We start from the raw sequence: 23,047 nt of genomic DNA on the forward strand, positions 1-23,047 counted from the left end.
TTGTACAAAGTTATTGAAACAAAAATATGCTTTTCGTCTTGAAGCTGCAATATGTTACTTTTTGGGTGACCCGACCAAATCAACACCGAAATGTGAGTTAAACAGTAGATCTGTCATTCTCATTGAAAGCAAGTCTAAAGAAGCGATAGATGCACAGGACATCAAAACAGAATCATATCTGAAACAAGACAGGTGTTGGCAACTCTTAATGATCGGCGATGAAAAGCCAACTGACATTTACTCCTGAGGTGCTGACCTGGCCACTGGACGTGCTACCTGTCCCAGACCTGCTGTTTTCAACTCTCTAGAGACAGCAGGAGTGGTAGAGATACTCTGAATGGTCGGCTATGAAAAGCCAACTGACATTTACTCCCGAGGTGCTGACCTGTTGCACCCTCTACAACCACTGTGATTATTATTATTTGACCCTGCTGGTCATTTATGAACATTTGAACATCTTGGCCATGTTCTGTTATAATCTCCACCCGGCACAGCCAGAAGAGGACTGGCCACCCCACATAGCCTGGTTCCTCTCTAGGTTTCTTCCTAGGTTTTGGCCTTTCTAGGGAGTTTTTCCTAGCCACCGTGCTTCTACACCTGCATTGCTTGCTGTTTGGGTTTTTAGGCTGAGTTTCTGTACAGCACTTTGAGATCTCAGCTGATGTATGAAGGGCTTTATAAATACATGTGATTTGATCAGATTATAGGATGTGAAACGGCTAGCTAGTTAGCGGTGGTGCACGCTAAATAGTGTTTCATTCAGTGACATCACTTGCTCTGAGACCTTGAAGTAGTGGTTCCCCTTGCTCTGCAAGGGCTGCGGCTTTTGTGGAGCGATGGGTAACGATGCTTCATGGGTGACTGTTGTTGATGTGTGCAGAGGGTCCCTGGTTCGAGCCCGGGTATGGGCGAGGGGACGGACGTAAAGTTGTACTGTTACACTGCAACACCTGTCTTTGTGGCAACATGCTGTACCCTACCAACCAGGTGTCATGAAGAACAACAGCTGTACCCTACCAACCAGGTGTCATGAAGAACAACAGCTGTACCCTACCAACCAGGTGTCATGAAGAACCAACCCTACCAACCAGGTGTCATGAAGAACAACAGCTACCCTACCCTACCAACCAGGTGTCATGAAGAACAACAGCTGTACCCTACCAACCAGGTGTCATGAAGAACAACAGCTGTACCCTACCAACCAGGTGTCATGAAGAACAACAGCTGTACCCTACCAACCAGGTGTCATGAAGAACAACAGCTGTACCCTACCAACCAGGTGTCATGAAGAACAACATGCTGTACCCTACCAACCAGGTGTCATGAAGAACAACAGCTGTACCCTACCAACCAGGTGTCATGAAGAACAACAGCTGTACCCTACCAACCAGGTGTCATGAAGAACAACAGCTGTACCCTACCAACCAGGTGTCATGAAGAACAACAGCTGTACCCTACCAACCAGGTGTCATGAAGAACAACAGCTGTACCCTACCAACCAGGTGTCATGAAGAACAACAGCTGCCTACCAACCAGGTGTCATGAAGAACCCTACCAACCAGGTGTCATGAAGAACAACAGCTGTACCCTACCAACCAGGTGTCATGAAGAACAACAGCTGTACCCTACCAACCAGGTGTCATGAAGAACAACATGCTGTACCCTACCAACCAGGTGTCATGAAGAACAACAGCTGTACCCTACCAACCAGGTGTCATGAAGAACAACAGCTGTACCCTACCAACCAGGTGTCATGAAGAACAACAGCTGTACCCTACCAACCAGGTGTCATGAAGGCTGTACCCTACCAACCAGGTGTCATGAAGAACAACAGCTGACCCTACCAACCAGGTGTCATGAAGAACAACATACCCTACCAACCAGGTGTCATGAAGAACAACAGCTGTACCCTACCAACCAGGTGTCATGAAGAACAACAGCTCACCCTACCAACCAGGTGTCATGAAGAACAACAGCTGTACCCTACCAACCAGGTGTCATGAAGAACAAAGCTGTACCCTACCAACCAGGTGTCATGAAGATGCTGTACCCTACCACCAGGTGTCATGAAGGTGTTCTACCAACCAGGTGTCATGAAGAACAACAGCTGTACCCTACCAACCAGGTGTCATGAAGAACAACAGCTGTACCCTACCGCCAGGTTCATGAAGAACAACATGCTGACCCTACCAACCAGGTGTGAAGAACACAAGTACCCTTTTAAAACCAGGTGTCATCTAAAGGGTAGGTAATGACTACCCCCATGGCAAGGCACTTTTAAATACAACCAGAACCAACCATCGCAGAAATATTCCACAGTATCGGAAGTATCAAGTCAAGCATTTCATTAACTGCAAAACCACTCATGTCATCTAAAGATTGGGATGTCCACAGTGCAAGGTGTTCTACACTGGACGGACAAAGAGACGCCTTCAAGACCGATTAGTGGAACACAAGTACCCAATACGGGTAGGTAATGAAGACTACCCCATGGCAAGGCACTACAAGTCCTTACCCCATGGCAAGGCACTATGAGTCCTTACCCCATGGCAAGGCACTACGAGTCCTTACCCCATGGCAAGGCACTACGAGTCCTTACCCCATGGCAAGGCACTACAAGTCCTTACCCCATGGCAAGGCACTACAAGTCCTTACCCCATGGCAAGGCACTACAAGTCCTTACCCCATGGCAAGGCACTACAAGTCCTTACCCCATGGCAAGGCACTACAAGTCCTTACCCCATGGCAACCCTGCCTCCCTACAAGCTATGGGTATTGATCATATTCTGGCTTCTATTCGAAAAGAGGACCGTCTTAAACAGTCAAACCAGGCCACTAATAACCCTGGTTTAAATAATTGGAGCGGCAGGTAGCCTGGTGGTTAGAGCGTTAGGCCAGTAACCGAAAGGTTGCTAGATCGAATCCCCGAGCTGACAAGGTACAAATCTGCCGTTCTGCCCCTGAACAAGGCAGTTAACCCACTGTTCCTAGGCCGTCATTGTAAATAAGAATTTGTTCTTAACTGGTTTGCCTGGTTAAATCAAATAAATCAAGATTTTAATTTCTCTCCTTTCCTGTAGGGTTGTGAGAGGTTCCTTTGCTGTCATCTAGTGGATATTTGCCCTCAGCTAAGTTTAGACCGCCGTCCTTGTTTGCTGTGCACTATGGAATAGATGTCTCTCCTAGTCTTACCACTTTGCCCAGTCATATTCAAGGTTAGAACTACCTTTCTAGGTATTCTGATGCTTCTAGCCTTGAGATGCTTTTACACCTGCATTGCTTGCTGTTTGGGGGTTTTAGGCTGGGTTTCTGTACAGCACTTTGAGATATCAGCTGATGTACGAAGGGCTATATAAATACATTTGATTTGATTTGATTTGAGATGACACTGACTCAACTCCAGCCACTTTAATAATGGGAATTGATGGGAAATGATGTAAATATATCACTAGCCACCTTAAACAATGCTACCTTATATAATGTTACTTACCCTACATTATTCATCTCATATGCATACGTATATACTGTACTCTATATCATCGACTGCATCCTTATGTAATACATGTATCACTAGCCACTTTAACTATGCCACTTTGTTTACATACTCATCTCATATGTATATACTGTACTCGATACCATCTACTGTATCTTGCCTATGCTGCTCTGTACCATCACTCATTCATATATCCTTATGTACATATTCTTTATCCCCTTACACTGTGTATAAGACAGTAGTTGTGGAATTGTTAGTTAGATTACTTGTTGGTTATTACTGCATTGTCGGAACTAGAAGCACAAGCATTTCGCTACACTCGCATTAACATCTGCTAACCATGTGTATGTGACCATTAACATCTGCTAACCATGTGTATGTGACCATTAACATCTGCTAACCATGTGTATGTGACCAATAACATCTGCTAACCATGTGTATGTGACCATTAACATCTGCTAACCATGTGTATGTGACCATTAACATCTGCTACCATCTGCTAACCATGTGTATGTGACCATTAACATCTGCTAACCATGTGTATGTGACCATTAACATCTGCTAACCATGTGTATGTGACCATTAACATCTGCTAACCATGTGTATGTGACCAATAACATCTGCTAACCATGTGTATGTGACCAATAACATCTGCTAACCATGTGTATGTGACCATTAACATCTGCTAACCATGTGTATGTGACCATTAACATCTGCTAACCATGTGTATGTGACCATTAACATCTGCTAACCATGTGTATGTGACCATTAACATCTGCTAACCATGTGACCAATAACATCTGCTAACCATGTGACCATTAACATCTGCTAACCATGTGACCAATAACATCTGCTAACCATGTGTATGTGACCAATAACATCTGCTAACCATGTGACCATTAACATCTGCTAACCATGTGACCAATAACATCTGCTAACCATGTGACCATTAACATCTGCTAACCATGTGACCATTAACATCTGCTAACCATGACCATTAACATCTGCTATGTGACCAATAACATCTGCTAACCATGTGTATGTGACCAATAACATCTGCTAACCATGTGACCATTAACATCTGCTAACCATGTGACCATTAACATCTGCTAACCATGTGACCATTAACATCTGCTAACCATGTGACCATTAACATCTGCTAACCATGTGTATGTGACCAATAAAATTTGATTTGATTTGCTGTTTTTTTTTCGATAACATATCTACAGTATTTCACTTTTTAATGTGTATAGTATTGCTTACTAGGTGTTGTCCAATCAATTTTGTAACCACTCCCACTTCTAATTAGGGCTGATTGGAAAAATCTGTTCAAAAGAGGACATTGCATCATCATATCTTTGTACTCCCTGATAAAGGCCATGCAGCCAAAACACGTCAGAGGTTGTAAACTTTGTTTCCATTGAACACGCCATACATATAATACTACATATGTATAATTGACAAAAAGCACTTTTTATGAGGTTTTAAAATTAACAACATTTCTGATTTTCAAAATCTCACCCGTGGGACCTGACTGAGACCATTTCCCATATGAACATGGACAGTTGCCTGCTCGCGCCCCCCTATGGGATTTCCGGTTTCTTACACTTGGCATTTGTAATGTTCTGGTTGCAATATGGTTTTCATTTGAGTGGTATTTGTGATTGTGTACATGGTTCACCCAATGCCAATAAGTTGCCCATTTCATGGGGGTCTTCCCTTACATAAGTATTCACACCCCTGAGTCAATACTTTGTAGAAGCACCTTCGGCAGTGATTAAAGCTGTGAGTCTTTCTGGGTGAGTCTCTAAGAGCTGTGAGTCTTTCTGGGTGAGTCTCTAAGAGCTGAGTCTTTCTGGGTGAGTCTCTAAGAGCTGTGACTCTTTCTGGGTGAGTCTCTAAGAGCTGTGAGTCTTTCTGGGTGAGTCTCTAAGAGCTGTGAGTCTTTCTGGGTGAGTCTCTAAGAGCTTTACACACCTGGATTGTGCAACATTTGCCCATTATTCTTTTAAAAAATTCTTCAAGCGCTGTCAAATTGGTTGTTGATCATTGCTCGACAACCATTTTGAGGTGTTGCCTTAGATCTTCAAGTAGATTTAAGTCAAAACTGTAACTCGGCCACTCAGGAACATTCACTGTCTTCTTGTTTAGCAACTCCAGTGTAGATTCGGCCTTGTGTTTTAGGCTATTGTCGTGTTGAAAGGTGAATTAATCTCCTAGTGTCTGGTGGAAAGCAGACTGAACCAGGTTATTGTCCTGTTGAAAGGTGAATTAATCTCCTAGTGTATGGTGGAAAGCAGGCTGAACCAGGTTATTGTCCTGCTGAAAGGTGAATTCATCTCCCAGTGTCTGGTGGAAAGCAGGCTGAACCAGGTTTTCCTCTAGGATTTTGCCTGAGCTTAGCTCCATTCTGTTTCTTTTTATCCTGAAAAACTCCCAGGCCTTAACAACTACAAGCATACCCATAACATGATGCAACCACCGCTATGCTTGAAAATATGGAGAGTGGTACTCAGTAATGTGTTCTATTCAGGACAAAAAGTTAATTTCTTTGCCACATTTTTTGCAGTTTTACTTTAGTGCCTTGTTGCAAACAGGATGCATGTTTTGGAATATTTGTATTCTGTACAGGCTTCCTTCTTTTCACTCTGTTAATTAGTTAATATTGTGGAGAAACTACAATGTTGTTGATCCATCCTCAGTTTTCTCCTATCACATTAAACTCTGTAACTGTTTTAAAGTCACCATTGGCATGGTGAAATACCTGAGCGGTTTCCTTCTTCTCCAGCAACTGAGTTAGGAAGGACACCTGTATCTTTGTAATGACTGGGTGTATTGATACACCATCCAAAGTGTAATTAATAACTTCACCATTCTAAAAGGGATATTCAATGTCTGCGTCTTTTTTTTTTACCCATCTACCAATAGGTGCCCTTCTTTTGTGAGGCATTGGAAAACCTCATTGGTCTTTATGGTTGAATCACTGCTCGACTGAGGGACCTTACAGATAATTGTATGTGTGTGCGGTAGTTAATCAAAAATCATGATTAAACACCATTATTGAACACAAAGTGAGTCCATGCAACTTATTATGCAACTCGTTAAGCATATTGTTACTACTCAACAGACTTAGGCTTGACATAAACAAAGGGGTTGAATACTTATTGACTCAAGACATTTCAGCTTTCATTTTTAATAAGTTTTTTTAAAATGTCAAAATAGACAATACAATCTTATTTTAAATTCAGGTGGTAACACAACAAAAATGTGGAAAAAGTCAAATTATTATTATATAAAAAAAAAAAAAAAACAATTTTAGAATAAAGCTGTAATGCTAACAAACCGTCTAGGGATGTAAATACTATCCAAATGCTCTTTATATAACATATGTTGGTAGTATGAGGGTTAATAAATCATTTATATAAACTCATATCAAAAGTATCATTTTAAAATAGTTATTTAATTGCATAATCTTGACTGTGGGATCACATAGTGTAGCAGTAATAAGAGCTCATTCTCTGTAAGGTCGAACCCAGACATGTCTCCATGTGTCTGTCTTAAGGTCGTCCCTGTCCCTGCTGTGAAGCATCAGACCCAGACATGTCTCCATGTATCTGTCTTCGTAGCGCCGCTATGTGAGCAGGACCGATGCGGCAGCACCCTCCTGTTGGAAGACACAACATCCTAGTTCAGGGATGGGCTACTTTGATCAGGGTCGGGGTTCACAAAATATCTGAACTCATCAGTGGCTCGCGGGTCTGTGTACCCATAGGGCCCTAAGCAGTCAGAGCCGGCCCTAGCCTTTTGGGGGCCCTAAGCAGTCAGAGCCGGCCCTAGCCTTTTGGGGGCCCTAAGCAGTCAGAGCCGGCCCTAGCCTTTTGGGGGCCCTAAGCCTAGCCTTTTGGGGGCCCTAAGTAGTCAGAGCCGGCCCTAGCCTTTTGGGGGCCCTAAGCAGTTAGAGCCAGACTTAGGCTTTTGGGGGCCCTATCCATACCCACACATGCAGGCAGATCCGGCCCTAGCCTTTTGGGGGCCCTAAGCAGTCAGAGCCGGCCCTAGCCTTTTGGGGACCCTATCCATGCCCACACATGTAGTCAGATCCGGCCCTAGCCTTTTGGGGGCCCTAAGCAGTCAGAGTCCCAGCCCTAGCCTTTTGGGGGCCCTAAGTTAAGAGTCAGAGCTTTTGGGGCCCTAGCCTTTTGGGGGCCCTAAGCAGTTAGAGCCAGACTTAGGCTTTTGGGGGCCCTATCCATACCCACACATGCAGGCAGATCCGGCCCTAGCCTTTTGGGGGCCCTAAGCAGTCAGAGTCCCAGCCCTAGCCTTTTGGGGGCCCTAAGTAGTCAGAGCCGGCCCTAGCCTTTTGGGGGCCCTAAGTAGTTAGAGCCAGACTTAGGCTTTTGGGGGCCCTATCCATACCCCCATGCACAGATGCAGCCTTTTGGGGGCAGATCCGGCCCTAGCCTTTTTGGGCCAGACTTAGGCTTTTGGGGGCCCTATCCATAAGCAGATCAGCCTTTTGGGGGCCCTAAGCAGTCAGAGCCGGCCCTAGCCTTTTGGGGACCCTATCCATGCCCACACATGTAGTCAGATCCGGCCCTAGCCTTTTGGGGGCCCTAAGCAGTCAGAGTCCCAGAGCCTTTTCCCAGCCCTAGCCTTTGGGGGCCCTAAGTAGTCAGAGCCGGCCCTAGCCTTTTGGGGGCCCTAAGTAGTTAGAGCCAGACTTAGGCTTTTGGGGGCCCTATCCATACCCACACATGCAGGCAGATCCGGCCCTAGCCTTTTGGGGGCCCTAAGCAGTCAGAGCCGGCCCTAGCCTTTTGGGGACCCTATCCATGCCCACACATGTAGTCAGATCCGGCCCTAGCCTTTTGGGGGCCCTAAGCAGTCAGAGTCCCAGCCCTAGCCTTTTGGGGGCCCTAAGTAGTCAGAGCCGGCCCTAGCCTTTTGGGGGCCCTAAGTAGTTAGAGCCAGACTTAGGCTTTTGGGGGCCCTATCCATACCCACACATGCAGGCAGATCCGGCCCTAGCCTTTTGGGGGCCCTAAGCAGTCAGAGCCGGCCCTAGCCTTTTGGGGACCCTATCCATGCCCACACATGTAGTCAGATCCGGCCCTAGCCTTTTGGGGGCCCTAAGCAGTCAGAGTCCCAGCCCTAGCCTTTTGGGGGCCCTAAGTAGTCAGAGCCGGCCCTAGCCTTTTGGGGGCCCTAAGTAGTTAGAGCCAGACTTAGGCTTTTGGGGGCCCTATCCATACCCACACATGCAGGCAGATCCGGCCCTAGCCTTTTGCGGGCCCTAAGTGAAATGATGTTGCCATGGGCTAATTGAGTACCTGTCAGTGACTGACATAACAGAAACACTGTTGACGCACAACAACATTTTGAAATTGCATCTTGTGTATTCTACTATTCTACCTAGCAACAGTAAATTGAATCCCCAAGAGTTCCTAAAAAACATTGATCTGTAAATTGATTCGTGGGCCTACAAAAAAGGGGTTTGTCCATCCCTGTTCTAATACAAAGACAACATTAGTTCAGCCGTTGTCTTACCTATAAGTGCACACCCTTGTTTCATCCACTCCAGACTTAATTCAGCTATTGAAGATATTCTGTTCTCTGGTTTTCTCCACCTTTTAAATGATAAAAGAAAAGGTTCAAAATCAACACAAAGAGATTCACTCAATATTCCCTTGAAACAATTGAGGAATCATCATGGAACTGTAGACTGAAGTGAAAAGTTAATATAGTCTAGATTTCTTATACTACAGCAGACATCAGTGTGTGTGTAAATGATACGGTGTGTTTAGTACTCCTACCTGGATGTGTCAGGTCACAGACCTGTGTAAAGCCAAGGTCTTCGTCCCAAACGGCACCCTAATCCCTATTTAGTGCACTACTTTTGGACCAGAGACCTATGGAATAGGGTTCCATTTTGTGGATTACAAGTCAAGGTGAATTTAGTTTCACTCACCCAGTGTATGTATCCCACTCCTCTCCACTGTTGGGGTAAACCACCCAGCCGAGGCCTGGTCTCCTCTGTGTCCTGGCTGAGTCTAGGAGGGGCTTGACCAGGGCTGGAGGACAGCAATTCACCCCTACAGCCACCAGCTGACTGGACCTACTGGCCAGTTGGACCGCCTCAGAGAAACGACTGCTGTCAGATATACACTGGCCATCCTGAGGAGAATAGAAGATATATATCACTGTATTCTTACATCACATATTTACAACAACAAAACACTCAAACTGGACAGTTTTATCTCCATCTCTTCATTCAAAGACTCAATCACGGACACTCTTCTTGACAGTTGTGGTTGATTTGTGTGATGTATTGTTGTCTCTACCTTCTGGACCTTTGTGTTGTTGTCTGTGCCCAATAATGTTTGTACCATGTTTTGTGCTGCTACCATGCTGTGTTGTCGACTTGCTATGTTGTCATCTTTAGGTCTCTCTTTATGTAGTGTTGTCTGTCTTGTCGTGATGTGTGTTTTGTCCTATATTTATATTTTATTTTTTAAATTCCAGCCCCCGTCCCCACAAGGCCTCTTGGTAGGCTATCATTATAAATGAGCATTTGTTCTTAACTGACTTGGCCTAGTTAAATAAAGGTTAACTAACTAACGAGAATCGATGTGTCTTTCCTAGATCCCTTGCGTCCTCCTTGCCTATTTCTCAGAATGCTTTGATAAAGAATGTTTAAGGGTAGGAACTTAGGAGACGAGGACGGCGAGGAATCAAGGAAAGACAAATTGAGAGTGAGTCTTAATTACATAGTGAGATTTACCTTACAGGAGAAGGCCAGCCATGCTTTAGAATCTGGAAACTCTCTGAGCAGCTCCACTAGAGCTTCTGCCTCCTTCATGCTTGGGATGGTTTCCATGGCAATGAGATCGGCCCCTGCTGTAACTAGACATTGGACCTGGGGGCGGTGCCAGGCTTTCAGTTCCTGGAGACACAGAGAGAGAGAGAGAGAGAGAGAGAGACATTTAAAAACATATGGGCAGAATCAGAATGTGGACAAGATCAGGACAAAGGACCGCATGTTAGCAGCAGGTATAAACGAGGCTAGAGACTGAGTGCAGACAGACCATAGGAACACTAGTCTATTATACTGATCAAAAATATAAAACGCAACATGGAACAATTTCACTGAGTTACAGTTCATATAATGAAATCAAGTCAATTGAAATACATTCATTGAGCCCTAAATCTATGTATTTTACATGACAGCCATGGGTGAGGAGCCAGGCCCAGCCAATCAGAATTAGTCTTTCGCCACAAAAGGGCTTTATTACAGACATAAATACTCCTCAATTTCATCCGCTGTCCAGGTGGCTGGTCTTCGATGATCCCGTCTGGATGTGGAGGTCTTCGGTGATCCCGTCTGGATGTGGAGGTCTCCGATGATCCCGTCTGGATGTGGAGGTCCTGTATGTGGAGGTCTCAGGTGATCCCGTCTGGATGTGGAGGTCTCAGATGATCCCGTCTGGATGTGGAGGTCTCAGGTGATCCCGTCTGGATGTGGAGGTCTCAGGTGATCCCGTCTGGATGTGGAGGTCTCCGATGATCCCGTCTGGATGTGGAGGTCTTCGATGATCCCGTCTGGATGTGGAGGTCTCAGATGATCCCGTCTGGATGTGGAGGTCTCAGATGATCCCGTCTGGATGTGGAGGTCTGGATGTGATCAGATGATCCCGTCTGGATGTGGAGGTCTCCGATGATCCCGTCTGGATGTGGAGGTCTCAGATGATCCCGTCTGGATGTGGAGGTCCTGGATGTGGAGGTCTCCGATGATCCCGTCTGGATGTGGAGGTCTCCGATGATCCCGTCTGGATGTTGAGGTCTCAGATGATCCCGTCTGGATGTGGAGGTCTCAGATGATCCCGTCTGGATGTGGAGGTCTCAGATGATCCCGTCTGGATGTGGAGGTCTCAGGTGATCCCGTCTGGATGTGGAGGTCTCAGGTGATCCCGTCTGGATGTGGAGGTCTCCGATGATCCCGTCTGGATGTGGAGGTCTCCGATGATCCCGTCTGGATGTGGAGGTCTTAGGTGATCCCGTCTGGATGTGGAGGTCTTAGGTGATCCCGTCTGGATGTGGAGGTCTCAGATGATCCCGTCTGGATGTGGAGGTCTCCGATGATCCCGTCTGGATGTGGAGGTCTTCAATGATCCCGTCTGGATGTGGAGGTCCTGGATGTGGAGGTCCTGGATGATCCCGTCTGGATGTGGAGGTCTTCATAGGTGAAGAACCCGGTTGTGGAGGTCTCCGATGATCCCGTCTGGATGTGGAGGTCTTCGATGATCCCGTCTGGATGTGGAGGTCTTAGGTGATCCCGTCTGGATGTGGAGGTCTCAGATGATCCCGTCTGGATGTGGAGGTCTTCGATGATCCCGTCTGGATGTGGAGGTCTCAGATGATCCCGTCTGGATGTGGAGGTCTCAGATGATCCCGTCTGGATGTGGAGGTCTTCGATGATCCCGTCTGGATGTGGAGGTCTCAGATGATCCCGTCTGGATGTGGAGGTCTCAGATGATCCCATAGGTGAATAACCCGGTTGTGGAGGTCCTGGGCTGCCGTGGTTACACGTGGTCTGCAGTTGTGAGGCCGGTTGGATGTACTGCTGAATTCTCTAAAATGACGTTGGAGGCGGCTTATGGTAGAGAAATTAACATTCAATTATCTGGCAACAGCTCTGGTGGACATTCCTGCAGTCAGCATGCCAATTGCAGGCTCTGTCAAAATCAAGGACATCTGTGGCATTGTGTTGTGTGACAAAACTGCACATTTTAGAGCAGCCTTTTATTGTACCCAGCACAAGGTTCACCTGTGTAATGATCATGCTGTTTGATCAGCTTCTTGATATTCCACACCTGTCAGGTGGATGGATTATCAAAGGAGAAATGCTCACTAACTGGGATGTAAACAAATTTGTGCACAGAATTTGAGAGAAATTAGCTTTGTGTGTGTATGGAACATTTCTGGGATCTTTTTATTTGAGCTCATGAAACCAACACTTTACATGTTGTGTTTTATATTTTAGTTCAGTATAGATAATGATAGGTCAACCCCAATGTGAGTTCTTTCTTGGCATTACCTCAACACTCATCTCCGCAGCGTAAGCGCCAGTGTACTCCGAGCCGTTGTGCATAAAGGCCCCGTAAGGTCCAACAGAGCCTGCCACCAGAGGCACACTGCGATCTGAGAAAATAGAAAGATTCCATGTAATGTACATTAACAACTCTGATCGTACAAATAAGAGCTTCAGAGACATCGGGATCATGTCCAAATTACAGGATCTCTGAGTGCCTGGCTGAGCTGGCAGGTCCTGAGCAGCTTAGCCAATGTTTGCAATGATTATGAAAAAATAACATCCAATCGCTAATTAATAATAATAATAATAATAATAATTGATTGGATTTCTATAGCGCTTTCCTACTAACTGAGGTTCTTCAAAGCGCTTTTCATAGTAGGGGAAAACTTACCTCATCCACCTTCAATGTTTACGGAGGCCTGGAATGCAATAGTTTTGTGTACAACATGAAGTTTGTAATTCGACTGAGTGTCTGTGTCTTGCTTGCGCTCCACCTCTGGGCAGCCAAATGTTTCAGGAAGCCAAGCATGTATTCGGACCGGTGAAAAGAGTCTGACAGTGGGCGAGTTTGTTTTGCGTCACCTGATGCCATAGTTATGCCATATATGCTGATATTGTGGCGAAAGTAAATAGCTGCATGTCACTCAGCAGCTAAGAAGAACATGAAATCGCTAGACTGCCTGTTTGTATCATGCTTATGTTTGCAATACTTACAAAGTTTGTACGAACAGGTCGATAATGTATTTTGTGTATGAATTTGAGCTTAATGAGGCATGGAATGCAATAGTTAGAACAGTTTTGTACAACATTTAAGTTTGTAGTCTCCACCAGTGACCAGACAATGTGTAGAATTGAAGGAAATTAACTCAAAAAGGTAAAAAAAAAATGTTTAAAAAAATAAAGACTATGTTGTCAGGAGGAGGGGGGGTGCTAAAATGTGTGTGTGTCTGGGGGGGGCAACAACATTTTGCTTCGAGCCCCCAAAAGGCTAGGGCCGGTTCTGACTGCCTGTGTGGTTAATGGATGTGTTATGCAGACCCGTGAGCCACTGTGCCCCCCTCCCTGATGAGTTCAGATGTTTTGTTGCCCTCCCCCCACCCATCAAAGTTTCCCATCCCTGGCCTAGAATGCTGTCAGGAAGTCCACCTGTAACTTACAGTGCCTGCTCACCTGATGGAAGCTGGTCAGCCATAAAGTGTTTGACAGCCTCTCTGGCCAGAGTCACTCCTGACATGATGAGTCGGTTGGCCTGTTCAGGGGTGACATCCAGGTGCCTGATGAAGCCCTCAACACTAGCCTGGTACGTGGCTGTAGTTATCACATCGGCACCAGCACACAGAAACCTAGGGAGAGACAACATCTGTAATGCTTTGCAACAGTAACGGCAGAACTACAACAATAGTCTATGTTAAACAACTCACCTGTAATGAGCATCTTTAATAGCCTGTGGGTTAGTATGGAGCAGCCTTGCACTCCACAAAGGATCTCCCTGTATCCACGCAAAACATTCTAGTCAAATATACAGGATGTGAAGTACAGGAGAATATTCATTACACCGATTGTGTTGCAAACCTGCATTTGTCCAACACAAGATATATATATATATTTTTTTATTTTAAATGTACTTTTACCTTTATTTAAAGTCAGTTAAGAACAAATTCTTATTTTCAATGACGGCCTAGGAACAGTGGGTTAACTGCCTGTTCAGGGGCAGAACGATAGATTTGTACCTTGTCAGCTCGGTAACCTACCGGTTACTAGTCCAACGCTCTAACCACTAGGCTACCTGCCGCCCCAAGTTGCTGTTTGGAATAATGTAATGATTACAACCCAGCTCTCTTTGGAATTACTCATAAAAATGCAATTTGTTGTATTTCACCTGTAATTTACAACCTGTTGATTCCAGTTCTGTTGCCAGTCCACCATCTACAATAAGTGGACCCCGACCAACATCCATTAAAGTTGTTAGAATATCCGTTTTGTCCATGGTCACTTACTGGTAGTCTCTCACTCGGCCATTTATCTTTGACTAAATTAAAGTAACGTTACTAAGCCGGTGCTGCACCTTGTCCTATTCGGGTAAAAGCAAGATTGGTTATTTATTAAACATATTTAACTACCCCCATCAATGACAAAATCAAAACAGAAGAAGTCAACCCACGTTTCGCAAGGGGTCATAGTTGTACTTCCGGAAACAACATTATTATTATTATTTTGCATTCGTTGCTAATTCCGTGCAAATTTGCGTCCTATATTTATGTAAAAGCCTCCAAGTTATTTATTTGTTGTTATAAAAAATATTTTTTTACCCGTGTTAAACATTTCTGCGCATGTTGCTATGGTGATATGTTGTACAACGAAGCTAACTAGCTAACTGCTACAATAGCCACACGAACTGTCGTCATTGGGGATCTCTATCTAAAATAATGGTAAGATAAAGCATCGCTAGCTACCCTTCGTGGTTTCATAAATGTAGGTGCCAACAAAGCATTAAAAGACATACTCTATACATGTTTTGAAATGCTGTACGATTTAGGTAGAAGTTAACCGTAGTTTGCGAACTTTGGCTAGCATAGCTAGCGCAATGACTGTATATGAATACGTTAGCTAGCCAACCAAACAACGTAACATTAGACTCATTTTTAAAATGTAACCTTTATTTAACTAGGCAAGTCTGTTAGGAAAAAAACTTATTTACAACGACGGCCTAGGAGCAGTGGGTTAACTGCCTTGTTCAGGGGCAGAAAGACAGATGTGTATCGTGTCAGGGATTTGATCCAGCAACCTTTCAGTTACCGGTCCAACGCCCCAATGCAGGCAGAAACAAGATATGTTTGTACTTTTAACATCATACAACCAAGCGATGTTACTTGGTCAGTTGAAATACTTTACGCAAATAATACAATTTTTGCTTGCTAACGTTAGGCTCCCCAGGTCATTGTGGTAAATTAGTTACCGTATTATCTACCGGCAGATGGCGTAATTTCCCGCACAATGAGCTGTGCAGGTTGTGTTGTCGACAGAATGTCTGTCAGTAGAATCATGTTTGTTCTACTGTTTGGCCTCTATCTCTAACGTCCCACAGTGTTATTCATAATTTATAGCTGCTACGAAGGCGTTTGTGGGGAGAGGATAGTGACATAATTTTCTCCAACACTTACATGTATATTGTTTTGTCTTTCATATCATTGGCCATGGCTGGTCTCATCTGTCCATGACATGTCCAACTAGGAGACCAGTACAGTAAGTATGACAGTTAAGAAGACTGAATTTGGCTTACCTGCCAAGCAATCAGTTGACCAACTGCTGTGATAATGCACTGACTGGATGAATGTGATGTGCATTGTAGACTAGCTTAGAGGTACATTGGCAGATTCGGCATAATAAATATGCTCACAAGGCCTGTATTCACAAAGCGTCTTATAGTAGTAGTGCTGATCTAGGATCAGTTTTGCCTTTTGGATCATAATGAATAAGACAGTGGGACTAGATAATTAGAGCAGCCCTCTGAGAAGCTTTGTGAATACGGACCAGTACCATTTTCTAAGCAATTTGTATTACTGTATAATAATCTCTTACCTAGTCTATCGCTCGCTGTACGTGATTCATTTTGTGGGGAATATTGATCTGCCTTAGTGCAGGCAGCAGCAGGAGATGTTTCCATTGATAGCACTGTGGGACAGCAGGTGTCTGAGAAAGAATGGTCCTTCTCTTCCCAGAGCTGGCTGAAATGAAGGCCCTGCTCTGCGTGGCTGGAGACCACATGGATCTAGTTATCACAACTTGGCCTGGCTAGCACAGATGTTAGTTTAGGCTGGGTGTACACTGCACGACTTTCAAAATACTAACATCGCTGAGCCTCTCACATGAAACTTTCCTGTAGTTTTTTTGTCTTGCCAACGTAGTGGTGCGTATACTACATGATGTAGCAGAGACGGAGGGTCACACACTACAAGATTCTTCACTTTGGTCGGGAGGATTCTCCATGCCACCATTCTCCAAGTTAACCTTAACCCTCCTGACCATCCAGACACCTCCTAACCCTCCTGACCATCCAGACACCTCCTAACCCTCCTGACCAACCAGTCACCTCCAAACCCTCCTGACCAACCAGACACCTCCTAACCCTCACACGCTACAAGATTCTTCACTTTGGTCGGGAGGATTCTCCATGTTAACCTTAACCCTCCTGACCAACCAGACACCTCCTAACCCTCCTGACCAACCAGTCACCTCCTAACCCTCACACACTACAAGATTCTTCACTTTGGTCGGGAGGATTCTCCATGCCACCACGCTGTCTCTCTAAAACAATGATGTGATTACATTGTTAACGTAGCTACAACGAGCTGTGGCAAAAAGCAGCCTCAAATGTTTTCAGTCAGACATTGACACTTGCCATATAGAGTGTAAATACCTAGCCAACATTTTGAATTGAATATCATTGCTTGTGAACTTCAGAGTTGTAACGATTTGACACTTTGGTTAAAGTCATTGCTCCTGCTCGAGAGTATTCACATTCTGGGTGATGTGATACAACGTCATCATCTCATTTCCTCTTCTCTGGTGAGCTCTTATTGGCTATTGCTGATCATCATTCTCAAAACCTATAGGCCTTCAGTGGTGAACCTATAGGCCGTCAGTGGTGAACTTCAGTGGTGAACCTATAGGCCTTCAGTGGTGAAACTATAGGCCTTCAGTGGTGAACCTATAGGCCTTCAGTGGTGAACCTATAGACCTTCAGTGGTGAACCTATAGACCTTCAGTGGTGAACCTATAGACCTTCAGTGTGTAAACCTATAGGCCTTCAGTGGTGAACCTATAGACCTTCAGTGGTGAACCTATAGACCTTCAGTGGTGAACCTATAGGCCTTCAGTGGTGAACCTATAGACCTTCAGTGTGTAAACCTATAGGCCTTCAGTGGTGAACCTATAGACCTTCAGTGTGTGAACCTATAGGCCTTCAGTGGTGAACCTATAGACCTTCAGTGGTGAACCTATAGACCTTCAGTGGTGAACCTATAGGCCTTCAGTGGTGAACCTATAGGCCTTCAGTGGTGAACCTATAGGCCTTCAGTGGTGAACCTATAGGCCCTTCAGTGGTGAACCTATAGGCCTTCAGTGGTGAACCTGTAGACCTTCAGTGTGTGAACCTATAGACCTTCAGTGTGTGAACCTATAGGCCTTCAGTGGTGAACCTATAGACCTTCAGTGTGTGAACCTATAGGCCTTCAGTGGTGAACCTATAGGCCTTCAGTGGTGAACCTATAGGCCTTCAGTGGTGAACCTATAGGCCCTTCAGTGGTGAACCTATAGGCCTTCAGTGTGTAAACCTATAGGCCTTCAGTGTGTAAACCTATAGGCCTTCAGTGTGTGAACCTATAGGCCTTCAGTGGTAAACCTATAGGCCTTCAGTGGTGAACCTATAGGCCTTCAGTGGTGAACCTATAGACCCTTCAGTGGTGAACTTCAGTGGTGAACCTATAGGCCCTTCAGTGGTGAACCTATAGACCTTCAGTGGTGAACCTATAGACCTTCAGTGGTGAACTTCAGTGGTGAACCTATAGGCCCTTCAGTGGTGAATTTCAGTGGTGAACCTATAGACCTTCAGTGGTGAACTTCAGTGGTGAACCTATAGGCCCTTCAGTGGTGAATTTCAGTGGTGAACCTATAGGTCTTCAGTGGTGAACCTATAGACCCTTCAGTGGTGAACCTATAGGTCTTCAGTGGTGAACCTATAGACCCTTCAGTGGTGAACCTATAGCCCTTCAGTGGTGAACCTATAGCCCTTCAGTGGTGAACCTATAGCCCTTCAGTGGTGAACCTATAGGTCTTCAGTGGTAAACCTATAGGTCTTCAGTGGTGAACCTATAGACCCTTCAGTGTTGAACCTATAGGTCTTCAGTGGTGAACCTATAGACCCTTCAGTGGTGAACCTATAGACCCTTCAGTGGTGAACCTATAGCCCTTCAGTGGTGAACCTATAGCCCTTCAGTGGTGAACCTATAGGCCTTCAGTGGTGAACCTATAGCCCTTCAGTGGTGAACCTATAGCCCTTCAGTGGTAAACCTACAGGCCTTCAGTGGTGAACCTATAGGCCTTCAGTGGTGAACCTATAGGCCCTTCAGTGGTGAACCTATAGGCCTTCAGTGGTGAACTTCAGTGGTGAACTGCTGACTACCCCTCATCACTGTCAAACGCTCCCTAAAACACTTCAGTGAGCAGGCCTTTCTAGGTTTTCAGTGGTGATCCTATAGGTCTTCAGTGTGTGACAGGTTTGTGTTTTATTTTAATTTTAATAAAACACATCTTTTCGATCTTGTCTCATCGCTGCAACTCCCCAACAGGCTCGGGAGAGGTGAAGGTGAGCCATGCGCCCCCAGAAACATGAACCCAAGGCGCTTCTTAACACTCTGCCGCTTAACCCGGAAACCAGCTGCACCAATGTGTTGGAGGAAACATCATTCAACTGACAACCTATAGTCAGCCTGCAGTTGCCCGGCCCGCCACAAGAGGTCGCTTCAGTGATGAGCCATAGAGCCCAGTGGGCCAAACCCTCCCTAACCCAGACCACACTGGGCCAATTTTGCGCCACTCTGTGGGACTCCCAGTCAAAGCTGGCTGTGACACAGCCTGAAATCAAACCCGGGTCTGTAGTGAACCTCAAGCACTGCGATGCAGTGTGTTAGACTGCTGCGCCACTCAGGGAGAACCCGGGTTCATGATTCTGAAAGGACAGCACCCGTAATGACCAACCTGCCCTCTAAATACACCTCTGCTGTCTTCAACCAGGATTTCAGCGATCACTTTCTCTTTACCTGTGTCCATAATGGGTCTGCGGACCACCCCTCATCACTGTCAAACGCTCCCTAAAACACTTCAGCGAAGCAGGCCTTTCTAATCGACCTGGCCCGGGTATCTTGGAAGGATATTGACCTCATTCTGTCAGTAGAGGGTGCCTGGTTATTCTTTAAAAGGCTTTCCTCGCCATCTTAAATAAGCAGGCTCCATTTAAAAATGTAGAACCAGGAACAGATATAGACCTTGCTTCTCTCCAGACCTGACTGCCCTTAACCAGCACAAAAACATCCTGTGGCGTACCCTTCAGCATCGAATAGGCCTTCAGATATGTAACTTTGCAGGGAAGTTGAACCAATATACACAGGCAGTTAGGAAAGCAAAGGCTAGCTTTTTCAAACAGAAATTTGCATCCTGTAGCACAAACTCCAAAAAGTTTTGGGACACTGTAAAGTCCATGGAGAATAAAAGCACCTCCTCCCAGCTGCCCACTGCACTGAGGCTAGGAAATGATCATTGAGAATTTCAATAAGCATTTTCACGGCTGAACCATGCTTTCCACCTGGCTACCCCTATCCCGGTCAACAGCCCTGCACCCCCACAGCAACTCCCCAAGCCTTCCCCATTTCTCCTTCTCCCAAATCCAGTCTTCTGATGTTCTGAAAGAGCTACAAAGTCTGGACCCCTAAAAAATTAGCAGGGCTAGACAATCTGGACCCTCTCTTTCTAAAATTATCCGCCACAATTGTTGCAACCCCTATTACTAGCCTGTTCAACCTCTCTTTTGTCTGAGATCCCCAAAGATTGGAAAGCTGGTGGTCATTCCCCTCTTCAAAGGGGGACACACCCTCAGACCCAAACTGCTACATACCTAAAATCTATCCTGAGCCTGCCTTTCTAAGGTCTTTGAAATCCAAGTTAACAGATTACCATTTGAATTTTATTTTACCTTCTCCACTATGTAATCTGGTTTCGAGCTGGTCATGGGTGCACCTCAGCCACACTCAAGGTCCTAAACGACATCATAACCGCCATCGATAAGAGACATTACTGTGCAGCAGTATTCATAGACCTGGCCAAGGCTTTCGACTCTGTCAATCACCACATTCTTATCGGCAGACTCAACAGCCTTTGTTTCTCAAATGACTGCCTCGCCTGGTTCACCAACTACTTCTCAGACAGGGTTCAGTGTGTCAAAATCGGAGGGCCTGTTTTCCGGACCTCTGGCAGTCTCTATGGGGTGCCACAGGGTTCAATTGATTGGATGCAGCAAATTGGTTGCAGTCTATCACAGTGCCATCCGTTTTGTTACTAAAGCACCTTATACCACCCACCACTGTGACCTGTATGCTCCACTCGGCTGGTCCTCGGGTACACATATTCGCCACCAAACCCACTGGCTCCAGGTCATCTATAAGTCTTTGCTAGGTAAAGCCCTGCCTTATCTCAGCTCACTGGTCACCATAGCAGCACCCACCCTTAGCACGCGCTCCAGCAGATATATTTCACTGGTCATCCCCAAAGCCAATTCCTCCTTTCCCTTTCCTTCCAGTTCTCTGCTGCCAATGACTGGAACGACCTGCAAAAATAAGTTGGAGACATATCTCCCTCATTAACTTCAAGCATTGGCTGTCAGAGCAGCTTACCGATCACTGCAGCTGTACACAGCCCATCTGTAAATAGCCCATCCAACCAACTACCTACCTCATCCCCATATTAGTTTTTCTGCTCTTTTGCTCACCAGTATTTCTACTGCACATCGTCATCTGCACAAAATCACTCCAGTGTTAATTGCTATATTGTAATTACTTCACTAGTATGGCCTATTTATTGTAACTCCTCACTTCATTTGCACACACTGTATACAGATTTTCTATTGTGTGCTTGTTTATTCCATGTGTAACTCTGTGTTGTTGTTTGTGTCAAACTGTTTTGCTTTATCTTAGCACAAGGTCAAAGTTTAAATGGGACACTTGTTCTCAAAGCCACCTGGTTAAATAAAGCACCTGTTCCCAGCTTCCCACTGCACTGGTTAAATGAATTGAGAATTTCAACTAGCCTACCTGGTTAAATAAAGGTGTTCTCAACTAGCCACCTGGTTAAATAAAGGTGTTCTCAACAGCCTACCTGGTTAAATAAAGGTGTTCTCAACTAGCCTACCTGGTTCTAAAGGTGTTCCCAAACTAGCCTACCTGGTTAAATAAAGGTGTTCTCTAAAAACTAGCCTACCTGGTTAAATAAAGGTGTTCTCAACTAGCCTACCTGGTTAAATCTTTTGTTCTCAGATAGCCCCTGGTTAAATAAAGGTGTTCTCAACTAGCCCCTGGTTAAATAAAGGTGTTCTCAACTGGCCAAACTGGTTAAATAAAGGTGTTCCTCAACTAGCCTACCTGGTTAAATAAAGGTGTTCTCAACTAGATTACCTGGTTAAATAAAGGTGTTCTCCACTGGCCTACCTGGTTAAATAAAGGTGTTCTCAACTAGCCTACCTGGTTAAATGGGTGTTCTCAACTAGCCACCTGGTTAAATAAAGGTGTTCTCAACTAGCCTACCTGGTTAAATAAAGGTGTTTCAACTGTGCCACCTGCAGTGTTTCAACTAGCCTACCTGGTTAAATAAAGGTGTTCTCAACTAGCCTACCTGGTTAAATAAAGGTGTTCTCAACTAGCCTACCTAGTTAAATAAAGGTGTTCTCAACTAGCCTACCTGGTTAAATAAAGGTGTTCTCAACTGGCCTACCTGGTTAACCAAAGGTGTTCTCAACTAGCCAGTAGTTAAATAAAGGTGTTCTCAACTAGCAGTACCTGGTTAAATAAAGGTGTTCTCAACTAGCCTACCTGGTTAAATAAAGGTGAAATAAAATAATGTACTAATAATCCAGATTGGTTTGCACTCCTCCTCTCCTTTTATCCATCCTTTTTCTCCTTCATCACCTTATACCTCCTTCCTCTGTTCCTGACCTGTTCCTCTGTTCCTCTCCGGCTCCTTTCCTCTGTTCCACTCCTCCTTCCTTTTATCTCTCCTCTTTCTTCTCCTTCAAACCCACTGGCTCCTCCTTCCTCTGTTCCTCTCTCTCTCCTTTCCTCTGTTCCTCTCTCTCTCCTTTCCCCTGTTCCCTTTTATCTACTCCTCTTTCTTCTCCTTCATCTCCCTTCCTCGCTCTCTCCTTCCTCTGTTCCTCTCCTCTCTCCTTTCCTCTGTTCCTCTCCTCTCTCCTTTCCTCTGTTCCACTCCTCCTCTCCTTTTATCTACTCCTCTTTCTTCTCCTTCATCTCCCTTCCTCGCTCTCTCCTTCCTCTGTTCCTCTCCTCTCTCCTTTCCTCTGTTCCAGCCCATCTCTCCTTTCCTCTGTTCCAACCAACTACCTACCTTTCCTCTATTAGTCCTCCTCTCTTTTATCTACTCCTATTTCTTCTCCTTCATCTCCCTTCCTCGCTCTCTCCTTCCTCTGTTAGTGGCTATATTCCTTTCCTCTGTTCCTAGTCCTCTCTCCTTTCCTCTGTTCCTTCCTCTCTCCTTTCCTCTTGCACACACTCCTCTCCTTTTATCTATTGTTTCTTCTCCTTCATCTCCTTGTGTAACTCCTTCCTCTGTTCCTCTTCTCTCCTTTCCTCTGTTCCTTCCTCTCTCCTTTCCTCTGTTCCTCTCACAGTCTCTAAATT

At 45.2% G+C, this 23,047-nt stretch overlaps 2 protein-coding genes across 7 annotated transcripts in view; one reads left to right on the top strand and one right to left on the bottom strand.

Moving 5' to 3' along the window:
- Window positions 1-6,639: 6,639 nt before the first annotated feature.
- zgc:172121 (uncharacterized protein LOC337599 homolog) lies at window positions 6,640-14,733 on the bottom strand. 2 transcript variants are annotated; one of them, XM_029649119.2, is made up of 8 exons: window positions 14,467-14,731; window positions 14,009-14,076; window positions 13,758-13,930; window positions 12,591-12,694; window positions 10,278-10,439; window positions 9,465-9,670; window positions 9,044-9,123; window positions 6,640-7,157 (listed from the first exon to the last, which is right to left on the bottom strand). In XM_029649119.2, exons 1-8 carry the CDS (start codon window positions 14,572-14,574, stop codon window positions 7,051-7,053), a joined length of 1,008 nt encoding a protein of 335 aa, XP_029504979.1. In that variant the 5' UTR covers window positions 14,575-14,731; the 3' UTR covers window positions 6,640-7,050. The 2 variants fall into 2 exon arrangements, with proteins under 2 accessions (XP_029504979.1, XP_064865544.1); XM_065009472.1 differs by lacking the exons at window positions 6,640-7,157; window positions 9,044-9,123; window positions 9,465-9,670; window positions 10,278-10,439 and adding an exon at window positions 11,336-12,125 and having other exon boundaries at window positions 14,467-14,733.
- A 128-nt stretch (window positions 14,734-14,861) lies between these two features.
- The window catches only part of nme7 (NME/NM23 family member 7), a 241,436-nt gene continuing 233,250 nt past the window's right edge, over window positions 14,862-23,047 (top strand). For 4 of the 5 annotated variants that reach the window (XM_065009467.1, XM_065009469.1, XM_065009468.1 and 1 more), the window contains exon 1: window positions 14,862-15,016. In XM_065009467.1, coding sequence (XP_064865539.1) covers window positions 15,014-15,016 — 3 coding nt within the window. In that variant the 5' untranslated portion in view covers window positions 14,862-15,013. Of the gene's footprint in view, window positions 15,017-15,769; window positions 15,831-23,047 lie in introns of those variants that run through there. The other variant, XM_065009470.1, reaches the window with a different exon arrangement.

This window comes from Oncorhynchus nerka, linkage group LG25, assembly GCF_034236695.1.
Source record: "Oncorhynchus nerka isolate Pitt River linkage group LG25, Oner_Uvic_2.0, whole genome shotgun sequence".
Taxonomy (NCBI): Eukaryota; Metazoa; Chordata; class Actinopteri; order Salmoniformes; family Salmonidae; genus Oncorhynchus; species Oncorhynchus nerka.